Raw genomic sequence first — 22,249 nt, forward strand, 5'->3', positions numbered from 1 at the left:
TTTTTTTCTGATATTGTTCACATGTTATGGAAGCCATCTGCTGTTTCTCCAGCTCTGGGCATCAATAATTCACTTATAGTTTGTCAATGAAAGATTACAAAAAAAAAATATATATATATATATATATATATAGGTTATTTTGTCTGTGCTTGATCTTGTGTATTCTGAACTATGAAAGTCCTATCTTCTGGTCATTTCCTCATAATCTTCCAGATGTCGTCTTTCCAAATATACTACATTTTGGCATGTCAGAATCATGTAATTACACATGAATATCAGTTACTTTTGGGTATGTCTATTTAGGCAGAAATCAAAATTTTGCCATTACATTTAAGAGGTTAAAAAAGTACCTGTAATAATAATATTATCCAATTTTAGAAAGTAATGTATTACATTACACCATTACTCATAAAAGTAGCTGATTACGTAACGTGTAATCAGAATCATATCTCTACCGGTGAGTTATATATAAAAAAGCCTTGTCTCTACCGAATTCATGCTGTAACTCGACAGCTCATGTTGTCTTATAAATTGATTGCTCAAAGTAGCCGAACTACTACATTTAAATTTTTTGTCATTTAGCAGACGCTCTTATCCAGAGCGACTTACAGTTAGTGAGTGCATACATTTTATTTTAATTTATTTCCATACTGGCCCCCCGTGGGAATCGAACCCACAACCCTGGCGTTGCAAACGCCATGCTCTACCAACTGAGCTACATCCTTTTGTAACGTGTTACCCCCCCACCCCTGCAAATGAGTGATCACATTTTTCCCTCTTTTTCTTACCTCTGTCTGTTTCTTAGAGGCATCTTGTTTGTGGACCAATGAAGACACCTGGAACTCACCTCAGTGCTGCCCAGTATCTTCAGTAAGAACATATTTTAACCTTTTGATTTATCTTTAGTCCCAGTAACTAAGTCTATCACTGTACTCCGCTGTTTGCTCTGTAGTCTTTTCAGATCTCTAATGAAGTCTTTTCAGATCTCTGTAGTCTATTCAGATCTCTAATGTAGTCTTTTCAGATCTCATCGAGCCACTGTGTTTGTGTGTGTGTCTGTCTCATTGGCTCCTTGTTCACCTGTCCTACAGACTGAGAAGAGTGCAGATGAAGGAGGCCTCGGAGATTAAGTATGGAGAACAAGTCGAAGGTGAGTCTGCTCAATTTGTCTAAATTCTGTAGCGTGTGTACTTTTTAATGTGTATGACCAGGGACTGTTGTGGTATGTGATGTCCCTCCTTGGATTTGACACTTCTATTACAACTCCAAATACTGTTTCAGACCAAACTTGGGATGACATCATCAAGGTCATGACCTCAGCCACGGTGAGGTTTGAGATGCTCTCAACAGTCCATACGAGCCCGGTGAGTCTTAGGAGGTGTGTGTGAGAGAGAGAAAGAGACTGACTCACTTCTTGGAGCTAGTCTGCATGCGCACAGAGATAATCATGTGTGTGTGTTTTTACTGGGGTCCAACACATAACGAAAAAGACATTACAGACAAAATACTTTACAATTGATATACATTTAAAAACATGAACATGTAGTGTGTGTGTGCATCTATCAGTTACACATACATGTGAGTACATACACACAACAAGTAGGTCACATGGGGGAGAGGCGTTGTGCCATGAGGTGTTACTTTAGTTGTTTTCTGAAACCAGTTTTGCTGTTCACTTGCGCTATATAAGATGGAAGGGAGTTCCATGCACTCATGGCTCTGTATAATACTGTATGTTTCCTTGCATTTGTTCTGGACCTGGGGACTGTGAAAATACCTCTGGTGGCATGTCTGTTGGGGTAAGTGTGTGTGTAAGTTGACTGCAAACAATTAGGAATTAATGTTTCTTATAAAAACAAGAAGTGATGCAGTCAGTGTTTCCTCAACTCTTAGCCAAGAGAGACTAGCATGCATAGTATTAATATTAGCCCTCTGATTACAATGAAGAGCAAGACGTGCCGCTCTGTTCTGTGCCAGCTGCAGCTTAACTAGGTCCTTCTTTGCAGCACTTGACCATATGACTGGACAATAATCAAGATAAGATAAAACTAGAGCCTGCAGGACTTGCTTTGTGGAGTGTGGTGTCAAAAAAGCAGAGCATCTCTTTATTACGGACAGACCTCTCCCCATCTTTGTAACCATTTAATCTATACTGAACAAAAACATAAACACAACATCCAACAATTTCAATGATTTTACTGAGTTTCAGTTCATATAAGAAAATCTGTCGATTGAAGTAAATTCATTAGGCCCTAATCTATGGATGTCACATGACTGGGCAGGGGCGCAGCCATGGGCTGCTGTGGTTACACGTGGTCTGCGGTTGTGAGGCTGGTTGGGCGTACTGCCAAATTCTCTAAAAAGATGTTGGAGGCGGCTTATGGTAGAGAAATGAACATTCAATTATCTGGCAACAGCTCTGGTGGACATTCCTGCAGTCAGCATGCCAATTGCACACTCCCTCAAAACTTGAGACGTCTGTGGCATTGTGTTGTGTGACAAAACGGCACATTTTAGTGTGGCCTTTTATTGTCCCCAGCACAAGGTGCGCCTGTTTAATGATCATGCTGTTTAATCAGCTTCTTGATATGCCACGCCTGTCTGGTGGATGGATTACTTTGGCAAAGGATAAATGTTCACTAACAGGGATGTAAACAAATTTGTGCACACATTTTTTGAAAAATAAGCTTTTTGTACATGGGATCTTTTATTTCAGCTTATGAAACTTGGGGCCAACACTTTACATGTTGCGTTTATATTTTTGTTCAGTATATACACTACAAGTCAAAAGTTTGGACACACCTACTCATTCAAGGGTTTTCTTTCTTTTTTTCTTTTTTTTACATTGTAGAATAATAGTGAAGATATCAAAACTATGAAATAACACATATGGAATCATGTAGTAACCACATTTTTTAAAAACAAATCAAAATATATTTTATATTTGAGATTCTTCGAAAAGCCACCCTTTGCCTTGATGACAGCTTTGCACACTCTCAGCTTCATGAGGTAGTCACCTGGAATGCATTTCAGTTAACAGGTGTGCCTTCTTAAAAGTTAATTTGTGGAATTTATTTCCTTCTTAATGCGTTTGAGCCAATCAGTTGTGTTGTGACAAGGTAGGGGGGGGGGTATACAGAAGATAGCCCTATTTGGTAAAATATCAAGTCCATATTATGGCAAGAACAGCTCAAATAAGCAAAGAGAAACGACAGTCCATCATTACTTTAAGACATGGTCAGTCAATCTAGAAAATTTCAAGAACTTTGAAAGTTTCTTCAAGTGCAGTCGCAGAAACCATCAAGCGCTACAATGAAACTGGCTCTCATGAAGACCACCACAGGAATGGAAGACCCAGAGTTACCTCTGCTGCAGAGGATAAGTTCATTAGATTTACCAGCCTCAGAAATTGCAGCCCAAATAAATGCTTCACAGAGTTCAAGTAACATCTCAACATCAACTTTTCAGAGGAGACTGTGTGAATCAGGCCTTCATGGTCGAATTACTGCAAAGAAACCACTACTAAAGGACACCAATAAGAAGAAGAAACTTGCTTGGGCCAAGAAACACGAGCAATGGACATTTGTCCTTTTGGTCTGGAGTCCAAATTTGAGATTTTTGGTTCCAACCGCTGTGTCTTTGTGAGACGCGGTGTTGGTGAATGGATGATCTCTGCATGTGTATTTCCCACAGTAAAGCATGGAGGAGGAGGTGTTATGGTGTGGGGGTGGGTGCTTTGCTGGTGACACTGTCTGTGATTTATTTAGAATTCAAGGCACACTTAACCAGCATGGCTACCACAGCATTCTGCAGCGATACGCCATCCCATCTGGTTTGGGCTTAGTGTGACCATCAACAGGACAATGACCCAACACACCTCCCAGGCTGTGTAAGGGCTATTTTACCAAGAAGGAGAGTGATGGAGTGCTGTATCAGATGACCTGGCCTCCACAATCCCCCGACCTCAACCCAATTGAGATGGTTTGGGATGAGTAGGACCGCAGAGTGAAGGAAAAGCAGCCAACAAGTGCTCAGCATATGTGGGAACTCTTTCAAGATTGTTTGAAAAGCATTCCAGGTGAAGTTGGTTGAGAGAATGCCAAGAGTGTGCAAAGCTGTCATCAAGGCAAAGGGTGGCTATTTGAAGAATCTCAAATATAACATATATTTTCATTTGTTTAACACTTTTTTGGTTACTACATGATTGTGAGTGTGACGAAATAAAGGCAGGGCATTCTACCTGAGAATTGTAGATCTTGGACGCTGCCTCGTGGGCCTAACCTTATATCCTAATTTGACTTTGGTGCAGGTCATGTTGTTCTTCACATTACCATCTCTGGTAAACACACACTATATCAAATATAATCAACGTTTATTTGTCACATGCACAGGCTACATAAGGTGTAAACGGTACAGTGAAATGGTTACTTGCATAGTGGAGTCTTTTTGTTTAGACATGTAGCTAGCTAGCTAAACAATGAACCATAATCCCAACTCATAACGTTACTACCCTGCATGAATCTACAGGTAGCTAAAGCTAACAAACTAGCTAGGTTCCATGTTAGCTAGCTACTTAACGTTGTGCTACAAATGGCAATGCAAATGGCTCTAAGATACGAATATTATTACTACACAGATCATACACGTAATGTTAGCTAGCGAGCCAGCCAACTAACGTTAGCTAGCTAACTAACAGTACACTTTAACAATGAAAACAACTTAATGACAAAATTTAGAAATGTATAAGATCTGAAAACGTAGCTAGCGAGACTCTCTTACCCGCATACATGGATGAACACTTCTCTCCCTGTGTCACGGATGCCATGGTTACCCTTAGTTTGAAGATGTCATCCGGAGACGGGAGTTTTATACAACAGCCTTCTGTGTTCTCTTTTTGACTCCCTCTGCATTTGCAATCAAACGCCTGAATTTTCTCCATCTCCGTAGCTATCATACTCTGCTTCCACCGGGCATTCCACTGATTTCAAAATTCTGTCCTCCAGAAAGTGGAGAGCCTTAGCAACACTTGTGCAGTTCTTCATGATATCTTTCAAAAAAGCAGCTTTAGAAAGGATTACCTACACATACTAAGCAGCTCATGTTATAGACAGAAGAGTGCTACATGGCAGACCAATCTGAACTCACCTCTCGGCATGTCCCTGTCTCAAATCTCTGGAAGACTGAAACAGGTTTCCCTCAAGAATTTCCCTGTATTTAGCGGCATCCATTATTCCTTCAATTTTGACCAGTTACCCAGTCCCTGCCGGGATGGTGTTCTCGGGGTGATGAGAGGTGTTGGGTTTGCTCCAGACATAGCATTTTCCTTGATGGCCAAAAAGCTACATTTTAGTCTCATCTGACAAGAGTACCTTCTTCCATATGTTTGGGGAGTCTCCCACATGCCTTTTGGCGAACACCAAACGTGTTTGCTTATTTTTTTCTTTAAGCAATGGCTTTTTTTCTGGCCACTCTCCTGTAAAGCCCAGCTCTGTGGAGTGTACGGCTTAAAGTGGTCCTATGGACAGATACTACAATCTCCGCTGTGGAGCTTTGCAGCTCCTTCAGGGTTATCTTTGGTCTCTTTGTTGGCTCTCTGATTAATGCCCTCCTTCCTGGTCCGTGAGTTTTGGTGGGTGGCCCTCTCTTGGCAGGTTTGTTGTGGTGCCATATTCTTTCCATTTTTTAATAATGGATTTAATGGTACTCTGTGGGATGTTCGAAGTTTCTGATATTTTTTTATAACCCAACCCTGATCTGTACTTCTCCACAACTTTGTCCCTGACCTGTTTGGAGAGCTCCTTGGAGAGCTCCTCAGAACGTGTGTGTATATATATATATATATATATATTATATATATATGTGTATATATATATATATAATATATATATATATAAATATATAAATAATAGTCCTGTGTCGCTCAGTTGGTAGAGCATAGCGCTTGCAACGCCAGGGTTGTGGGTTCGATTCCCACGGGGGGCCAGTATGAAAAAATTAAATTAAAAAAAATGTATGCACTCACTAACTGTAAGTTGCTCTGGATAAGAGCGTCTGCTAAATGACTAAAATGTAAATATATATACTCATGTGTATATAGATCATGTGACAGATCATGTGACACTTAGATTGCACACAGGTGGACTTTATTTAACTAATTATGTGACTTCTGAAGGTAATTGGTTGCACCAGATCTTATTTAGGGGCTTCATAGCAAAGGGGGTGAATACATATGCACGCACCATTTTTCTGTTATTTATTTTTTTGAAGTTATTTTTTTCATTTCACTTCACCAATTTGGACTATTTTGTGTATGTCCATTACATGAAATCCAAATAAAAATCCATTTAAATGACAGATTGTAATGCAACAAAAAAGGAAAAACCCAAAGGGGGATGAATACTTTTGCAAGGCACTGTATATGCTTGAATCATCAGCATACATGGACACACATGCTTTGTTTGCTGCCAGTGGCAGGTCATTAGTAAAAATAGAAAGGAGTAGAGGACCTAGAGAGCTGCGCTGCGGTACACCACACTTTACATGTTTGACATTAGAGAAGCTACCATTAAAGAAAACCCTCAGTTCTATTAGATACAGTGAGGGAAAAAAGTATTTGATCCCCTGCTGATTTTGTACGTTTGCCCACTAACAAAGACATGATCAGTCTATAATTTTAATGGTAGGTTTATTTGAACAGTGAGAGACAGAGTAACAACAAAAAAATTCTGAAAAAAGCATGTCAAAAATGTTATAAATAGATTTGCATTTTATTGAGGGAAATAAGTATTTGACCCCTCTGCAAAACATGACTTAGTACTTGGTGGCAAAACCCTTGTTGGCAATCACAGAGGTCAGACGTTTCTTGTAGTTGGCCACCAGGTTTGCACACATCTCAGGAGGGATTTTGTCCCACTCCTCTTTGCAGATCTTCTCCAAGTCATTAAGGTTTCGAGGCTGACGTTTGGCAACTCGAACCTTCAGCTCCCTCCACAGATTTTCTATGGGATTAAGGTCTGGAGACTGGCTAGGCCACTGCAAGACCTTAATGTGCTTCTTCTTGAGCCACTCCTTTGTTGCTTTGGCCGTGTGTTTTGGGTCATTGTCATGCTGGAATACCCATTCACGACCCATTTTCAATGCCCTGGCTGAGGGAAGGAGGTTCTCACCCAAGATTTGACGGTACATGGCCCCGTCCATCGTCCCTTTGATGCGGTGAAGTTGTCCTGTCCCCTTAGCAGAAAAACACCCCCAAAGCATAATGTTTCCACCTCCATGTTTGACGGTGGGGATGGTGTTCTTGGGGTCATAGGCAGCATTCCTCCTCCTCCAAACACGGTGAGTTGAGTTGATGCCAAAGAGCTCAATTTTGGTCTCATCTGACCACAACACTTTCACCCAGTTCTCCTCTGAATCATTCAGATGTTCATTGGCAAACTTCAGACGGGCCTGTATATGTGCTTTCTTGAGCAGGGGGGACCTTGCGGGCGCTGCAGGATTTCAGTCCTTCACGGCGTAGTGTGTTACCAATTGTTTTCTTGGTGACTATGGTCCCAGCTGCCTTGAGATCATTGACAAGATCCTCCCGTGTAGTTCTGGGCTGATTCCTCACCGTTCTCATGATCATTGCAACTCCACGAGGTGCGATCTTGCATGGAGCCCCAGGCCGAGGGAGATTGACAGTTATTTTGTGTTTCTTCCATTTGCGAATAATCGCACCAACTGTTGTCACCTTCTCACCATGCTGCTTGGTGATGGTCTTGTAGCCCACTCCAGCCTTGTGTAGGTCTACAATCTTGTCCCTGACATCCTTGGAGAGCTCTTTGGTCTTGGCCATGGTGGAGAGTTTGGAATCTGATTGATTGCTTCTGTGGACAGGTGTCTTTTATACAGGTAACAAGCAGAGATTAGGAGCACTCCCTTTAAGAGTGTGCTCCTAACCTCAGCTCGTTACCTGTATAAAAGACACCTGGGAGCCAGAAATCTTTCTGATTGAGAGGGGGTCAAATACTTATTTCCCTCATTAAAATGCAAATCAATTTATAACATTTTTGACATGCATTTTTCAGGATTGTTGTTGTTGTTATTCTGTCTCTCACTGTTCAAATAAACCTACCATTAAAATTATAGACTGATCATTTCTTTGTAAGTGGGAAAACGTACAAAATCAGCAGGGGATCAAATACTTTTTTCCCTCACTGTAGATAGCTCTGAATCCACGATATGGCAGTGGTTGAAAAGCCATAACGCATATGTTTTCTCAACAACAGGTTATGGTCAATATTATCAAAGGCTGCACTGAAATATAACAGTACAGCTCCCACAATAAACATCAATTTCTTTCAACCAATTATCAGTCATTTGTGTCAGTGCAGTACATGTTGAGTGCCCTTCTCTATAATCATGCTGAAATTCTGTTAATTTGTTTATAGAGAAATAGCATTGTATTTTGTGAAACACAATGTTTTCCAAGAGTTTGCTAAGAGCTGGCAGCAAGCTGATACGTTTGTTGTTAGAACCAGTAAAGACCGCTTTACCACTCTTGGGTAGCGGAATGACTTTGGCTTCCATCCAGGCCTCTAGGCTCAGATTTAAAGATATGACAGATAGGAGTGGCTATAGTCAGCTACCATCCTCAGTAGCTTTCCATCTACATTTTCAATGCTAGGAGCGTTGTCATTATTGATCGATAACAATACATTTTCCACCTCTCCCACACTAACTTTACAAAATTATTTAATTATTAGTTTTTTTATGCATGAGTACAATGGCTCAATGTTGGAGTGGTGTAAAGCTCGCCGCCATTGGACGCTGGATCAGTGGAAACGCGTTCTCTGGAGTGATGAATCACGCTTCACCATCTGGCAGTCCGACAGACAAATCTGGGTTTGGCGGATGCCAGGAGAATGCTACCTGCCCCAATGCGTAGTGCCAACTGTAAAGTTTAGTGGAGGAGGAATAATGGTCTGGGGCTGTTTTTCATGGTTCTGGCTAGGCCCCTTAGTTCCAGTGAAGGGAAATCGTAACGCTACAGCATACAATGACATTCAAGAAAATTCTGTGCTTCCAACTTCGTGGCAACAGTTTGGGGAAGGCCCTTTCCTGTTTCAGCATAACAATGCCCTCATACACAAAGCGAGGTCCATATAGAAATGATTTGTTGTTATCGGTGTGGAAGAACTTGACTGGCCTGCACAGAGCCCTGACCTCAACCCCATCGAATATCTTTGGGAAGAATTGGAATGCAGACTGCGAGCCAGGCCTAATCGCCCAACATCAGTGCCCGACCTCACTAATGCTCTTGTGGCTGAATGAAAGCAAGTCCCCGCAACAATGTTCCAACATCTGGTGGAAAGCCTTCCCAGAAGAGTGGAGGCTGTTATAGCAGCAAAGGGAGGACCAACTCCATATTAAAGACCCTGATTTTGGAATGAGATGTTCGACGAGCAGGTGTCCACATACTTTTGTTCATGTAGTGTATTTTCAACATCATCCATATAAGAGTCACAGCAAAATAATATTTATGATCTCCTATACAATTTTTAGGCCCATCTTTTGGAACTTTGGTTTTCCTGGATATAGCCACTGGATGTGATCACTGCATCCAATTGGTACAGATACAACTTTAGAACAAAGTTCTACAGTATTAGTAAAAATGTGATCAATACAGTTGAAGTTGTAAATTTACATACATACATAGTTTTTCACAATTCCTGACATTTAATCCCAGTAAAAATGCCCTGTTTTAGGTCAGTTAGGATCACCACTTTTATTTTAAGAATGTGAAATGTCAGAAAAATAGTAGAGAGAACGATTTATTTCAGCTTTTATTTATTTCATCACATTTCCAGTGGGTCTGAAGTTTACATACACTCAATTAGTATTTGGTAGCATTGCCTTTTAAATTGTTTAACCTGGGTCAAACGTTTCAGGTAGCCTTCCACAAGCTTCCCACAATACGTTGGGTGAATTTTGGCCCATTCCTCCTGACAGAGGTGGTGCTCTCACACGCTTTTCAGTTCTGCCCACATATTTTCTATAGGATTGAGGTCAGGGCTTTGTGATGGCCACTCCAATACCTTGACTTTGTTGTCCTTAAGCCATTTTGCCACAACTTTGGAAGTATGCTTGAGGTCATTGTCCATTTGGAAGACCCATTTGCGGCCAAGCTTTAACTTCCTGACAGATGTCTTGAGATGTTGATTCAATATGTCCACATAATTTTCCTTCCTCATGATGCCATCTGTTTTGTGAAGTGCACCAGTCCCTCCTGCAGAAAGTACCCCCACAGCATGATGCTGCCACCCCCGTGCTTCACGGTTGGGATGGTGTTCTTCGGCTTGCAAGCCACCCCCTTTTTACTCCAAACATAACGATGGTCGTTATGGCCAAACAGTTATATTTTTGTTTCATCAGACCAGAGGACATTTCTCCAAAAAGTACGATCTTTGTTCCCATGTGCAGTTGCAAACCGTAGTCTGGCTTTTTTTTATGGCGGTTTTGGAGCAGTGGCTTCCTTGCTAAGCGGCCTTTCAGGTTATGTCGATATAGGACTCGTTTTTACTGTGGATTTACTCACTCACCACCTTCCGGAGACATTTGAAACCCCACCTCTTTAAGGAATACCTGGGATAGGATAAAGTAATCCTTCTACCCCCCCCTTTACTCAACCCCCAAAAAAAAAAAAACAACAACATTGTAAAGTGGTTATCCCACTGGCTATAAGGTGAATGCACCTATTTGTAAGTCGCTCTGGATAAGAGCGTCTGCTAAATGATGTAAATGTAAAATATAGATACTTTTGTACCTGTTTCCTCCAGCATCTTCACAAGGTCCTTTGCTGTTGTTCTGGGATTGATTTGCACCAAAGTACGTTAATCTCTAGGAGACAGAACGCGTCTCCTTCCTGAGTGGTATGACGGCTGCGTGGTCCCATGGTGTTTATACTTGCGTACTATTGTTTGTACAGATGAACGTGGTACCTAAGGCGTTTGGAAATTGCTCCCAAGGATGAACCAGACTTGTGGAGGTCTACAATTTTTTGTCTGAGGTCTTGGCTGATTTCTATTGATTTTCCCCATGATGTCAAGCAAAGAGGCACTGAGTTTGAAGGTAGGCCTTGAAATACATCCACAGGTACACCTCCAATTGACTCAAATGATGTCAATTAGCCTATCAGAAGCTTCTAAAGCCATGACATCATTTTGTGGAATTTTCAAAGCTGTTTAAAGGCACAGGCAACTTAGTGTATGTAAACTTCTGACCCACTGGAATTGTGATACAGTGAAATAATCTGTCTGTAAACAATTGTTGGAAAGATTACTTGTCATGCACAAAGTAGATGTCCCAACCGACTTGCTAAAACTATAGTTTATTAACAATACATTTGTGGAGTGGTTGAGAAACAAGTTTTAATGACTCCAACCTAAGTGTAGGTAAACTTTCGACTTCAACTGTACATGTGGATGATCTTGTTCCTGTAGTGTTTGTAGGTTGATTAGTAAGTAGTAGTACAGTGAGAACCTTCCTTTTGAGCGGACAGCTTGATGAAAACCAGTCTATTCAGGTCCCAAAGAAAGTAGACCTCTCCTGTCTACATCACATACACTATCAAGCATTTAATACATAAATAAATACTTTTTATTTAGCAGACGCTCTTATCCAGAGCGACTTACAGGAGCAATTAGGGTTAAGTGCCTTGCTCAAGGGCACATCGACAGATTTTTCACCTAGTCTGCTCGGGGATTAGAACCATCGACCTTTCGGTTACTAGCACAACGCTCTTAACCACTAAGCTACCTGCCGCCCATTTCACACATATTATTTAGATACTGACTGTGAGCACTTGGTGGCCTATAGCATCACCCCAAAAGAAAAGGCTTTAGATGTGCCTTGTGAACCTGCAACCACAACACTTCAATAACACTTGACATAAGATCTTCTGTAAATATTACAGGCATATGGCTCTGAATCTAAAACAAAAATCCAGAAAATCACATTGTATGATTTTTAAGTAATTAATTTGCATTTTTATTGCATGACATAAGTATTTGATACATCAGAAAAGCAGAACTTAATATTTGGTACAGAAACCTTTGTTTGCAATTACAGAGATCATAAGTTTCCTGTAGGTCTTGACCAGGTTTGCAAACACTGCAGCAGGGATTTTGGGCCACTCCTCCATACAGACCTTCTCCAGATCCTTCAGGTTTCGGGGCTGTCGCTGGACAATACGGACTTTCAGCTCCCTCCAAATATTTTCTATTGGGTTCAGGTCTGGAGACTGGCTAGGCCACTCCAGGACCTTGAGATGCTTCTTACGGAGCCACTCCTTAGTTGCCCTGGCTGTGTGTTTCGGGTCGTTGTCATGCTGGAAGACCCAGCCACGACCCATCTTCAATGCTCTTACTGAGGGAAGGAGGTTGTTGGCCAAGATCTCGCGATACATGGCCCCATCCATCCTCCCCTCAATACGGTGCAGTCGTCCTGTCCCCTTTGCAGAAAAGCATCCCCAAAGAATGATGTTTCCACCTCCATGCTTCACGGTTGGGATGGTGTTATTTGGGGTTGTACTCATCCTTCTTCTTCCTCCAAACACGGCGAGTGGAGTTTAGACCAAAAAGTTTATATTTTTGTCTCATCAGACCACATGACCTTCTCCCATTCCTCCTCTGGATCATCCAGATGGTCATTGGCAAACTTCAGACGGGCCTGGACATGCGCTGACTTGAGCAGGGGGACCTTGCTTGCGCTGCAGGATTTTATTCCATGATGGCGTAGTGTGTTACTAATGGTTTTCTTTGAGACTGTGGTCCCAGCTCTCTTCAGGTCATTGACCAGGTCCTGCCGTGTAGTTCTGGGCAGATCCCTCACCTTCCTCATGATCATTGTTGCCCCACGAGGTGAGATCTTGCATGGAGCCCCAGACCGAGGATGATTGACCGTCATCTTGAACTTCTTCCATTTTCTAATAATTGCGCCAACAGTTGTTGCCTTCTCACCAAGCTGCTTGCCTATTGTCCTGTAGCCCATCCCAGCCTTGTGCAGGTCTACAATTTTATCCCTGATGTCCTTACACAGCTCTCTGGTCTTGGCCTTTGTGGAGAGGTTGGAGTCTGTTTGATTGAGTGTGTGGACAGGTGTCTTTTATACAGGTAACGAGTTCAAACAGGTGCAGTTAATACAGGTAATGAGTGGAGAACAGGAGGGCTTCTTAAAGAAAAACTAACAGGTCTGTGAAAGCTGGAATTCTTACTGGTTGGTAGGTGATCAAATACTTATGTCATGCAATAAAATGCAAATGAATTACTTAAAAATCATACAATGTGATTTTCTGGATTTTTGTTTTAGATTCCGTCTCTCACAGTTGAAGTGTACCTATGATAAAAATGACAGACCTCTACATGCTTTGTAAGTAGGAAAACCTGCAAAATCGGCAGTGTATCAAATACTTGTTCTCCCCACTGTTTGTGTGTGTGTATATATATATATATATAAATAATATACAGTATTTAGTCAGCCACCAATTGTGCATGTTCTCCCACTTAAAAAGATGAGAGGCCTGTAATTTTCATCATACAGTGAGGGAAAAAAGTATTTGATCCCCTGCTGATTTTGTACGTTTGCCCACTGACAAAGACATGATCAGTCTATCACTTTAATGGTATATTTATTTGAACAGTGAGAGAGAATAACAACAAAAAAATCCAGAAGAACGCATGTCAAAAATGTTATAAATTGATTTGCATTTTAATGAGGGAAATAAGTATTTGACCCCTTCTCAATCAGAAAGATTTCTGGCTCCCAGGTTTCTTTTATACAGGTAACGAGCTGAGATTAGGAGCACACTCTTAAAGGGAGTGCTCCTAATCTCTGCTTGTTACCTGTATAAAAGACACCTCTCCGCAGAAGAAATCAATCAATCAGATTCCAAACTCTCCACCTTGGCCAAGACCAAAGAGATCTCCAAGTATGTCAGGGACAAGATTGTAGACCTACACAAGGCTGGAATGGGCTACAAGACCATCGCCAAGCAGCTTGGTGAGAAGGTGACAACAGTTGGTGCGATTATTCGCAAATGGAAGAAGCACAAAATAACTGTCAATCTCCCTCGGCCTGGGGCTCCATGCAAGATCTCACCTTGTGGCGTTGCAATGATCATGAGAATGGTGAGGAATCAGCACAGAACTACACAGGAGGATCTTGTCAGCCTGGACCATAGTCACCAAGAAAACAATTGGTAACACACTACGCCGTGAAGGACTGAAATCCTGCAGCGCCCGCAAGGTCCCCCTGCTCAAGAAAGCACATATACAGGCCCGTCTGAAGTTTGCCAATTAACATCTGAATGATTCAGAGGAGAACTGGGTGAAAGTGTTGTGGTCAGATGAGACCAAAATCGAGCTCTTTGGCATCAACTCAACTCGCCGTGTTTGGAGGAGGAGGAATGCTGCCTATGACCCCAAGAACACCATCCCCACCGTCAAACATGGAGGTGGAAACATTATGCTTTGGGGGTGTTTTTCTGCTAAGGGGACAGGACAACTTCACCGCATCAAAGGGACGATGGACGGGGCCATGTCCCGTCAAATCTTGGGTGAGAACCTCCTTCCCTCAGCCAGGGCATTGAAAATGGGTTGTGGATGGGTATTCCAGCATGACAATGACCCAAAACACACGGCCAAGGCAACAAAGGAGTGGCTCAAGAAGAAGCACATTAAGGTCCTGGAGTGGTCTAGCCAGTCTCCAGACCTTAATCCCATAGAAAATCTGTGGAGGGAGCTGAAGGTTCGAGTTGCCAAACGTCAGCCTCGAAACCTTTATGACTTGGAGTAGATCTGCAAAGAGGAGTGGAACAAAATCCCTCCTGAGATGTGTGCAAACCTGGTGCCAACTACAAGAAACATCTTACCTCTGTGATTGCCAACAAGGGTTTTGCCACCTAGTACTAAGTCATGTTTTGCAGAGGGGTCAAATACTTATTTCCCTCATTAAAATGCAAATCAATTTATAACATTTTTGACATGCGTTCTTCTGGATTTTTTTGTTGTTATTCTGTCTCTCACTGTTCAAATAAACCTACCATTAAAATTATAGACTGATCATGTCTTTGTCAGTGGGCAAACGTACAAAATCAGCAGGGGATCAAATACTTTTTTCCCTCACTGTAGGTACACGTCAACTATGACAGACAAATTGAGATTTTTTTTCTCCAGAAAATCACATTGTAGGATTTTTAATGAATTTATTTGCAAATTATGGTGGAAAATAAGTATTTGGTCACCTACAAACAAGCAAGATTTCTGGCTCTCACAGACCTGTAACTTCTTCTTTAAGAGGCTCCTCTGACCTCCACTCGTTACCTGTATTAATGGCACCTGTTTGAACTTGTTATCAGTATAAAAGACACCTGTCCACAACCTCAAACAGTCACACTCCAAACTCCACTATGGCCAAGACCAAAGAGCTGTCAAAGGACACCAGAAACAAAATTGTAGACCTGCACCAGGCTGGGAAGACTGAATCTGCAATAGGTAAGCAGCTTGGTTTGAAGAAATCAACTGTGGGAGCAATTATTAGGAAATGGAAGACATACAAGACCACTGATAATCTCCCTCGATCTGGGGCTCCACGCAAGATCTCACCCTGTGGGGTCAAAATGATCACAAGAACGGTGAGTAAAAATCCCAGAACCACACGGGGGGACCTAGTGAATGATCTGCAGAGAGCTGGGACCAAAGTAACAAAGCCTACCATCAGTAACACACTACGCCGCCAGGGACTCAAATCCTGCAGTGCCAGACGTGTCCCCCTGCTTAAGCCAGTACATGTCCAGGCCCGTCTGAAGTTTGCTAGAGTGCATTTGGATGATACAGAAGAGGATTAGGAGAATGTCATATGGTCAGATGAAACCAAAATATAATTTTTTGGTAAAAACTCAACTCGTCGTGTTTGGAGGACAAAGAATGCTGAGTTGCATCCAAAGAACACCATACCTACTGTGAAGCATGGGGTGGAAACATCATGCTTTGGGGCTGTTTTTCTGCAAAGGGACCAGGACGACTGATCCGTGTAAAGGAAAGAATGAATGGGGCCATGTATCGTGAGATTTTGAGTGAAAACCTCCTTCCATCAGCAAGGGCATTGAAGATGAAACGTGGCTGGGTCTTTCAGCATGACAATGATCCCAAACACACCGCCCGGGCAACGAAGGAGTGGCTTCGTAAGAAGCATTTCAAGGTCCTGGAGTGGCCTAGCCAGTCTCCAGATCTCAACCCCATAGAAAATCTTTGGAGGGAGTTGAAAGTCCGTGTTGCCCAGCGACAGCCCCAAAACATCACTGCTCTAGAGGAGATCTGCATGGAGGAATGGGCCAAAATACCAGCAACAGTGTGTGAAAACCTTGTGAAGACTTACAGAAAACGTTTGACCTGTGTCATTGCCAACAAAGGGTATATAACAAAGTATTGAGAAACTTTTGTTATTGACCAAATACTTATTTTCCACCATAATTTGCAAATAAAATCATAAAAAAATCCTACTATGTGATTTTCTGGAAAATAAATTCTAATTTTGTCTGTCATAGTTGACGTGTACCTATGATGAAAATTACAGGCCTCTCTCATCTTTTTAAGTGGGAGAACTTGCACAATTGGTGGCTGACTAAATACTTTTTTTCCCCACTGTATATAGCAAGCAACACCTCCCCCATAAGCATTCCTGTCTCTTCTATATATGTTATATCCTTGTATTGTTACTGCTGTATCATCAAATGAATTATCTAAGTGAGTCTCAGAAATTGCTAATATATGAATGTTATCTTATCTCAGTAAGATGTTGATTTCATGAACCTTATTATTTCTAAGGCAACATACTGTATATGAACTGGTATAGCTTGCTGGCCTACCTTGCTCTCCAGGGGGTTTGTGTCTGGCTGGTGTTGTGTTGAGTCAGAGCTGACTGGCAGACTGATAGCTGTTTTCACACACAGGTCACTCTGGACGTGCTGAGGGAAGGCAGCGTGTCCACCAAGGGTCCCAGAGGCGGAGTCTTCGTCATGTACAACTGTGCTCGGCTGCACACCCTATTTGACAGCTACGAGCGAGGTGTGGAGAAAGGTGAGACGGGGGACACGCAAGGCAACAGGATGATGATGGATATGATGATGTCATTAAGCAGACGTGACTGACTTGATAATGCCGTGTTCAAAACAACTGGGAAATATCCGACTTCTGACTTCAGTGCGTTCAAAACAACTGGGAACTGTGAAATAAATTAGCTCCAACTCAGAAAAATGTATTTGAACGGTCATCCAACTCGGAAAACGGGCCTCTTTCTAGAGCTCCGACCTGAAGATCACTGACGTCATGATTTGACCTTGTATTTTTCCGAGCTCCCAGTTGTTTTGAACGCACCATTATCCAAAGTGACCCACGCCACATTTAACACATACACACTACAGTATGTGGCCTATGTTGTAGTCAAACCAGAGCTTCCTCATCCAACTGTGCCATCTGAACCACACAGTTGTATATACATTTGTCATACGCTCTTATCCAGAGTGACTTATAGGAGCAATTAGGGTTAAGTGCCTTGCTGAAGGGTGCATCGACAGATTTTTCACCAAGTCGGCTCGGGGATTCGACCCAGCGACCTTTCGGTTACTGGCCCAAAGCTCTTAACCGCTAGGCTACCTGCCGCCTCTACACTGCCATGTTCTATACGCGTACTAGTCCAGACCACACCAAGCAAACATGTACATCCTATGTTGTACTCTGTCTTTATTGTCATGCTGCATGATCAGTTCCTACTTATTTGCATCCTACAGGACTTTACCCTGAAATCCCAGAGGGCTCCCAGTTGGACTTCTCAGCTCTAAAAGAAGAGGTAGGCCTATCGTTGGTTAAATGACTCCTCCACAGCACGAGCTACAGGGCCTGTATTCACAAAGTGTCTCAGAGTAGGTGTGCTGATCAAGGATCAGTTTAGTCTGTTAGGTCATTATATGGATGGGGCACAGGGGGCTGCTGATGGGAGAACAGCTCACAATAATATCCGGAGCGAATGGAATGGCATCAAACACCTGGAAACCATGAGTTTGATGTATTTGATACCATTCCACTAATTCCGCTCCAGTCATTACCACGAGCCCCTCCTCCCAATTAAGGTGACACCAACCTCCTGTGGGATGGGGGGGGGCCTGATCCTGGATTCTTCCTAGCACTTCTACTCTGAGGTGCTTTGTGAATATGGGCCTAGATGTGTTTCATTTTTACTCTGGTCCTCTAGAGATCGCTGTTCTCGACAGTCATGGTGTCTCTTCCTGTTTCATAGGGGGAGTGGCTTCTTCTGTTCAATTACCTCATTCCATTCTCGGAGCTTCTCGACCAAACAGGACAGACGTTGGAGTGTGATGGAGGAGGGGCCAGAGTCAACCTGAAGACTGAACAGGTGAGATGTAAAAATGTATATAAGTGCATTGAAATATCAGTTGATATAGATAAATGAATGCTCATATAATGTATGTTTAATGTGTGTGCAATGTGTCTCCCAGATCTGCAAGTTCCTGGTGTCCCTCAGTAAGGATTTTAGCTCCTATTACAACAGAGTCCACGTCCTTGGGGTGAGCACTCCCTCATTTTGCCGCTATGATTGTCTGTCCTGTCCGTCCGTCCGTCCGTCTGTGTTGAGGGTGGGGGTAGTTAAATTAGGTTAGGTTTAATGGGAGACTGCTCTTAGTGTAATTACAGCATGTGGTCTCGCAGTATGTAGAATTAAATATATATTTGCATGTGTGATGCCCCCCGATGTTTGACACATTGTGTTAATAGCCTATCACCGACCATACCAGGCCTGAAAACATGGTGTACTGACAGACAGCACAGCTGATTTTGATTTCAACTGATTAAAGTTCACACCAAGTTCAGTCCATAACCCCTGCCCCCTCTTTTTCAATCTGTCTCTCTCTAACCCCATCTCTACCCCCCTCTACAGGAGCCGTTGCCTCACCTCTTCAATCAGATGTTCTGTCGGCTGCAGTTGTTGAGAGCACTGAGAGAGCTCTACCATAGCGCACTGGACACTCTTCACCTTCCTCCCATTCCACAGCTATAGCCCCAAATACCCCAACTATAGCCAGAATTATAGCCCCAAGAACTGACCCAAATACCCCAACTAGAGCCAGAATTATAGCCCCAACAACTGCCCCAAATACTCCAACTATAGCCCCATGAACTGCCCCAAATATAAGGCCCAATAACGGACAAAAATATCACTAGCCTATCCCATAGCATAGATGAAATACACATAGACATTTCAAAGGTAATAATGTAGATAGCAATAGGCTTTTCTTTTCCCCCAATTGAAGCCCTTTGAAGTACCCACATAGTTATGTATGTGACATACACCCTGTATTACACCCACTCTATTTATTGTTGATAAAAGAAAGTGTATAAATGATTCACCCTACAGTGAAGTATTTGTCTCCCCAGTCTTAGCACCAGTATCTCTGATGTACCACAGATACAGCCTCTACCATAGACACTCACTGCCTTTGAACCAATGAACATCTCCCGTCTTCAGTCTTCCCTTATACAATACCATAGATGCTTTTCCACTAACAAACACTGCCCTAGAGCCATTGGTATTTACACAGACTCTGCATGTACACTGTAAGCATTTTTTGGTACCCTTCCCCAGATCTGTGCCTTGACCCAATCCTGTCTCGGAGCTCTATGGACAATTCCTTCGACCTCATGACTTGGTTTTTGGTCTGACCTTCACTGTCAACTGTGGGACCTTATATAGACAGGTGTGTGCCTTTCCAAATCCTGTCCAATCAATAGAATTTACCACAAGTGGACTCCAATCAAGTTGTAGAAACATCTCAAGGATGATCAATGGAAACAGGATGCACCTGAGCTCGATTTCAGGTCTCATAGCAAAGGGTCTGAATACTTATGTAAATAAGGTATTTCTGTTTTTTATTGTTAATACATTTGCAAAAATGTCTAAAAGTCAGTTTTCGCTTCGTCATTATGGGATATTGCGTGTAGATTGATGAGGAAAATGTGTATTTAATCAATTTTAGAATAAGGCTGTGACGTAACAAAATGTGGGGATGGGGTCTGAATACTTTCCGAATGCACTGTATATGTGCCATGGACTAATCATCCACCACCACGCAGTAATTCTCCTGTGCCATAGTACATACTATACTGTACTGCCCCAGACCCCAGTTCTCCATTGTTGCTCTGTGCCATATCTTGGACTTTTATTATTGTGTACGTTTGTGTTTTGGTGGTGATCCAAGCTTCACACACACTCTCTCTCATTCTCTCTAACTCTCTCACCTACAAAGTTTATGTCAACAGTGCATCGGATCAATATATTTTTCACCTTCACAGTTTTGATCAATAAATGCGTGTTGACCTCTGACCCTGCTGCTGTGTGTGTAAAGTGTGTGAAGGTTTGTATATGTATCATATTGCAGCACTGTGTGCCACTGTTTGGTTCATTTTAATGCTAGAATCCTTAATTGAACCAATAACAAAGCGGTCACCCCGCCTCTGATTTGGTAAAAGCTGAAGGATGGGCCTGAAGAAGTTTAACCACCCTCAAATTCATAGATCGAGATATGGATGCATGGACTGACATCCATGATATCAAAATGATCGTTTTAACCATGTCTTGAGGCTATACAGTGTTTGTTTATATTTACACTGAACAAAAATGTAACATGTAAAGTCTTCGTTCCATGTTTCATGAACTGAAATAAAAAATCCCAGACATTTTCCAAATGCACAAAAAGCTTATTTCTCTCAAACGTTATGCACAAATTTGTTTACATCCCTGTTGGTGAGCATTTCTCCTTTGCCAAGATAATCCATCCACCTGACAGGTGTGGCATATCAAGAAGCTGATTAAACATCATGATCACAGGTGCACCTTATCCTGGGGACAATAAAAGGCCACTTTAAAATTAGCAGATTTTAAAGTGGCCTTTTATTTAAAATGTTGTCACACAACACAATGCCACAGATGTCTCAAGTTTTGAGGGAGCGTGCAATTTGGATTGCTGACTGCAGGAAGTATTTATTTCTTAAATCTTTATCTTTTTACCCCATTTTTCTCCCCAATTTTGTGATTACGATCTTGTCTCATCGCTTGAACTCCCCAATGGGCTTGGGAGAGGCAAAGGTTGAGTCATGCTTCCTTCGAAACATGACCCGCCAAACCGCGCTTCTTAACCCGGAAGCCAGCTGCTCCGATGTGTCAGAGGAAACACCGTTCAACTGACGACCGAAGTCAGCCTGCAGGTGCCCGGCCCGCCACAAGGAGTCGTTAGAGTGCGATGGCTGCACTCCTGCCCAGTCAAGTGAAATCCATAGATTAGGGCCTAATGAATTTATTTCGGTTGACTGATTTCCTTATACGAACTGTAACTCAGTAAAATCTTTAAAATTGTTGCGTTTATATTTTTGTATAGTATATATTGTTTACAAACATTGGAATAAAACAAGCTTATATTTTGTGTTTTTGAGGAGGTACAACAGTTGAACTAAACTCATGAGGCATTTATAAGCTAAATTCTTCAAGAATCAATTGGTGTAAATATATTAATTTGTAAGTCCAAAAATGTATTTAGCAACTAAGTATTCCAGCTTTAAGTGTGACAAGTTACGGGGAAAAATCTATAAATGGTTGGATAATGCCTGGGGATTACGGAAATAATTGGTTATGAGATAATTAATTTGTAGGCAATATCAGATAATATAGCGCTGATAAAAGAAAGGATGGATGCTCAAGTTCACCCTAGGCAATTAAAATGGGCGACGGAGCCACGCAATTAGAATCTTCCCCACGTAGGCGACTATGGGGAATGTAAGAGCTCTCTCCTCATCATTAGCTGGTCCTGCCACACCACGCTCTTATGCTCTCTGAATGAAAAATGTAGTGATTATTTTTCCCTCCCCTCCCGTGGTGTCCTTTTGACCCCCCCATAATGAGACGGAACAGCTGGCCTTGGAGCTCTCCACAGGCTGCAGCTGTCTGGCCTCCCAACACCACCACCACCATGGGTAAACATATTCCAGAGGAGGCTGGTGGGAGGAGCTATAGGAGGATGGGCTCATTGTAATGGCTGGAATGGAATAAATGGTTTCATACCATTCCAGACATTACAATGAGCCCATCCTCCTATAGCTCCTCCCACCAGCCTCCACTGACCTATTCATTATGGCACACTGTAGTA

General features: G+C 42.3%; 1 protein-coding gene across 1 annotated transcript in view; it reads left to right on the forward strand.

Annotated features, from left to right (window-relative positions):
• LOC121545493 (DALR anticodon-binding domain-containing protein 3) overlaps positions 1–19,746 on the forward strand; it is a 32,926-nt gene extending 13,180 nt beyond the window's left edge. Inside the window, exons 6-13 of the mRNA XM_041856054.2 lie at positions 806–870; positions 1,092–1,150; positions 1,282–1,364; positions 16,988–17,114; positions 17,825–17,883; positions 18,331–18,447; positions 18,551–18,619; positions 18,991–19,746. Coding sequence (XP_041711988.1) covers positions 806–870; positions 1,092–1,150; positions 1,282–1,364; positions 16,988–17,114; positions 17,825–17,883; positions 18,331–18,447; positions 18,551–18,619; positions 18,991–19,110 — 699 coding nt within the window. The 3' untranslated portion in view covers positions 19,111–19,746. The remainder of the gene's footprint in view (positions 1–805; positions 871–1,091; positions 1,151–1,281; positions 1,365–16,987; positions 17,115–17,824; positions 17,884–18,330; positions 18,448–18,550; positions 18,620–18,990) is intronic.
• Positions 19,747–22,249: the final 2,503 nt, after the last annotated feature.

Source organism: Coregonus clupeaformis, chromosome 30, assembly GCF_020615455.1.
Source record: "Coregonus clupeaformis isolate EN_2021a chromosome 30, ASM2061545v1, whole genome shotgun sequence".
NCBI lineage: Eukaryota > Metazoa > Chordata > Actinopteri > Salmoniformes > Salmonidae > Coregonus > Coregonus clupeaformis.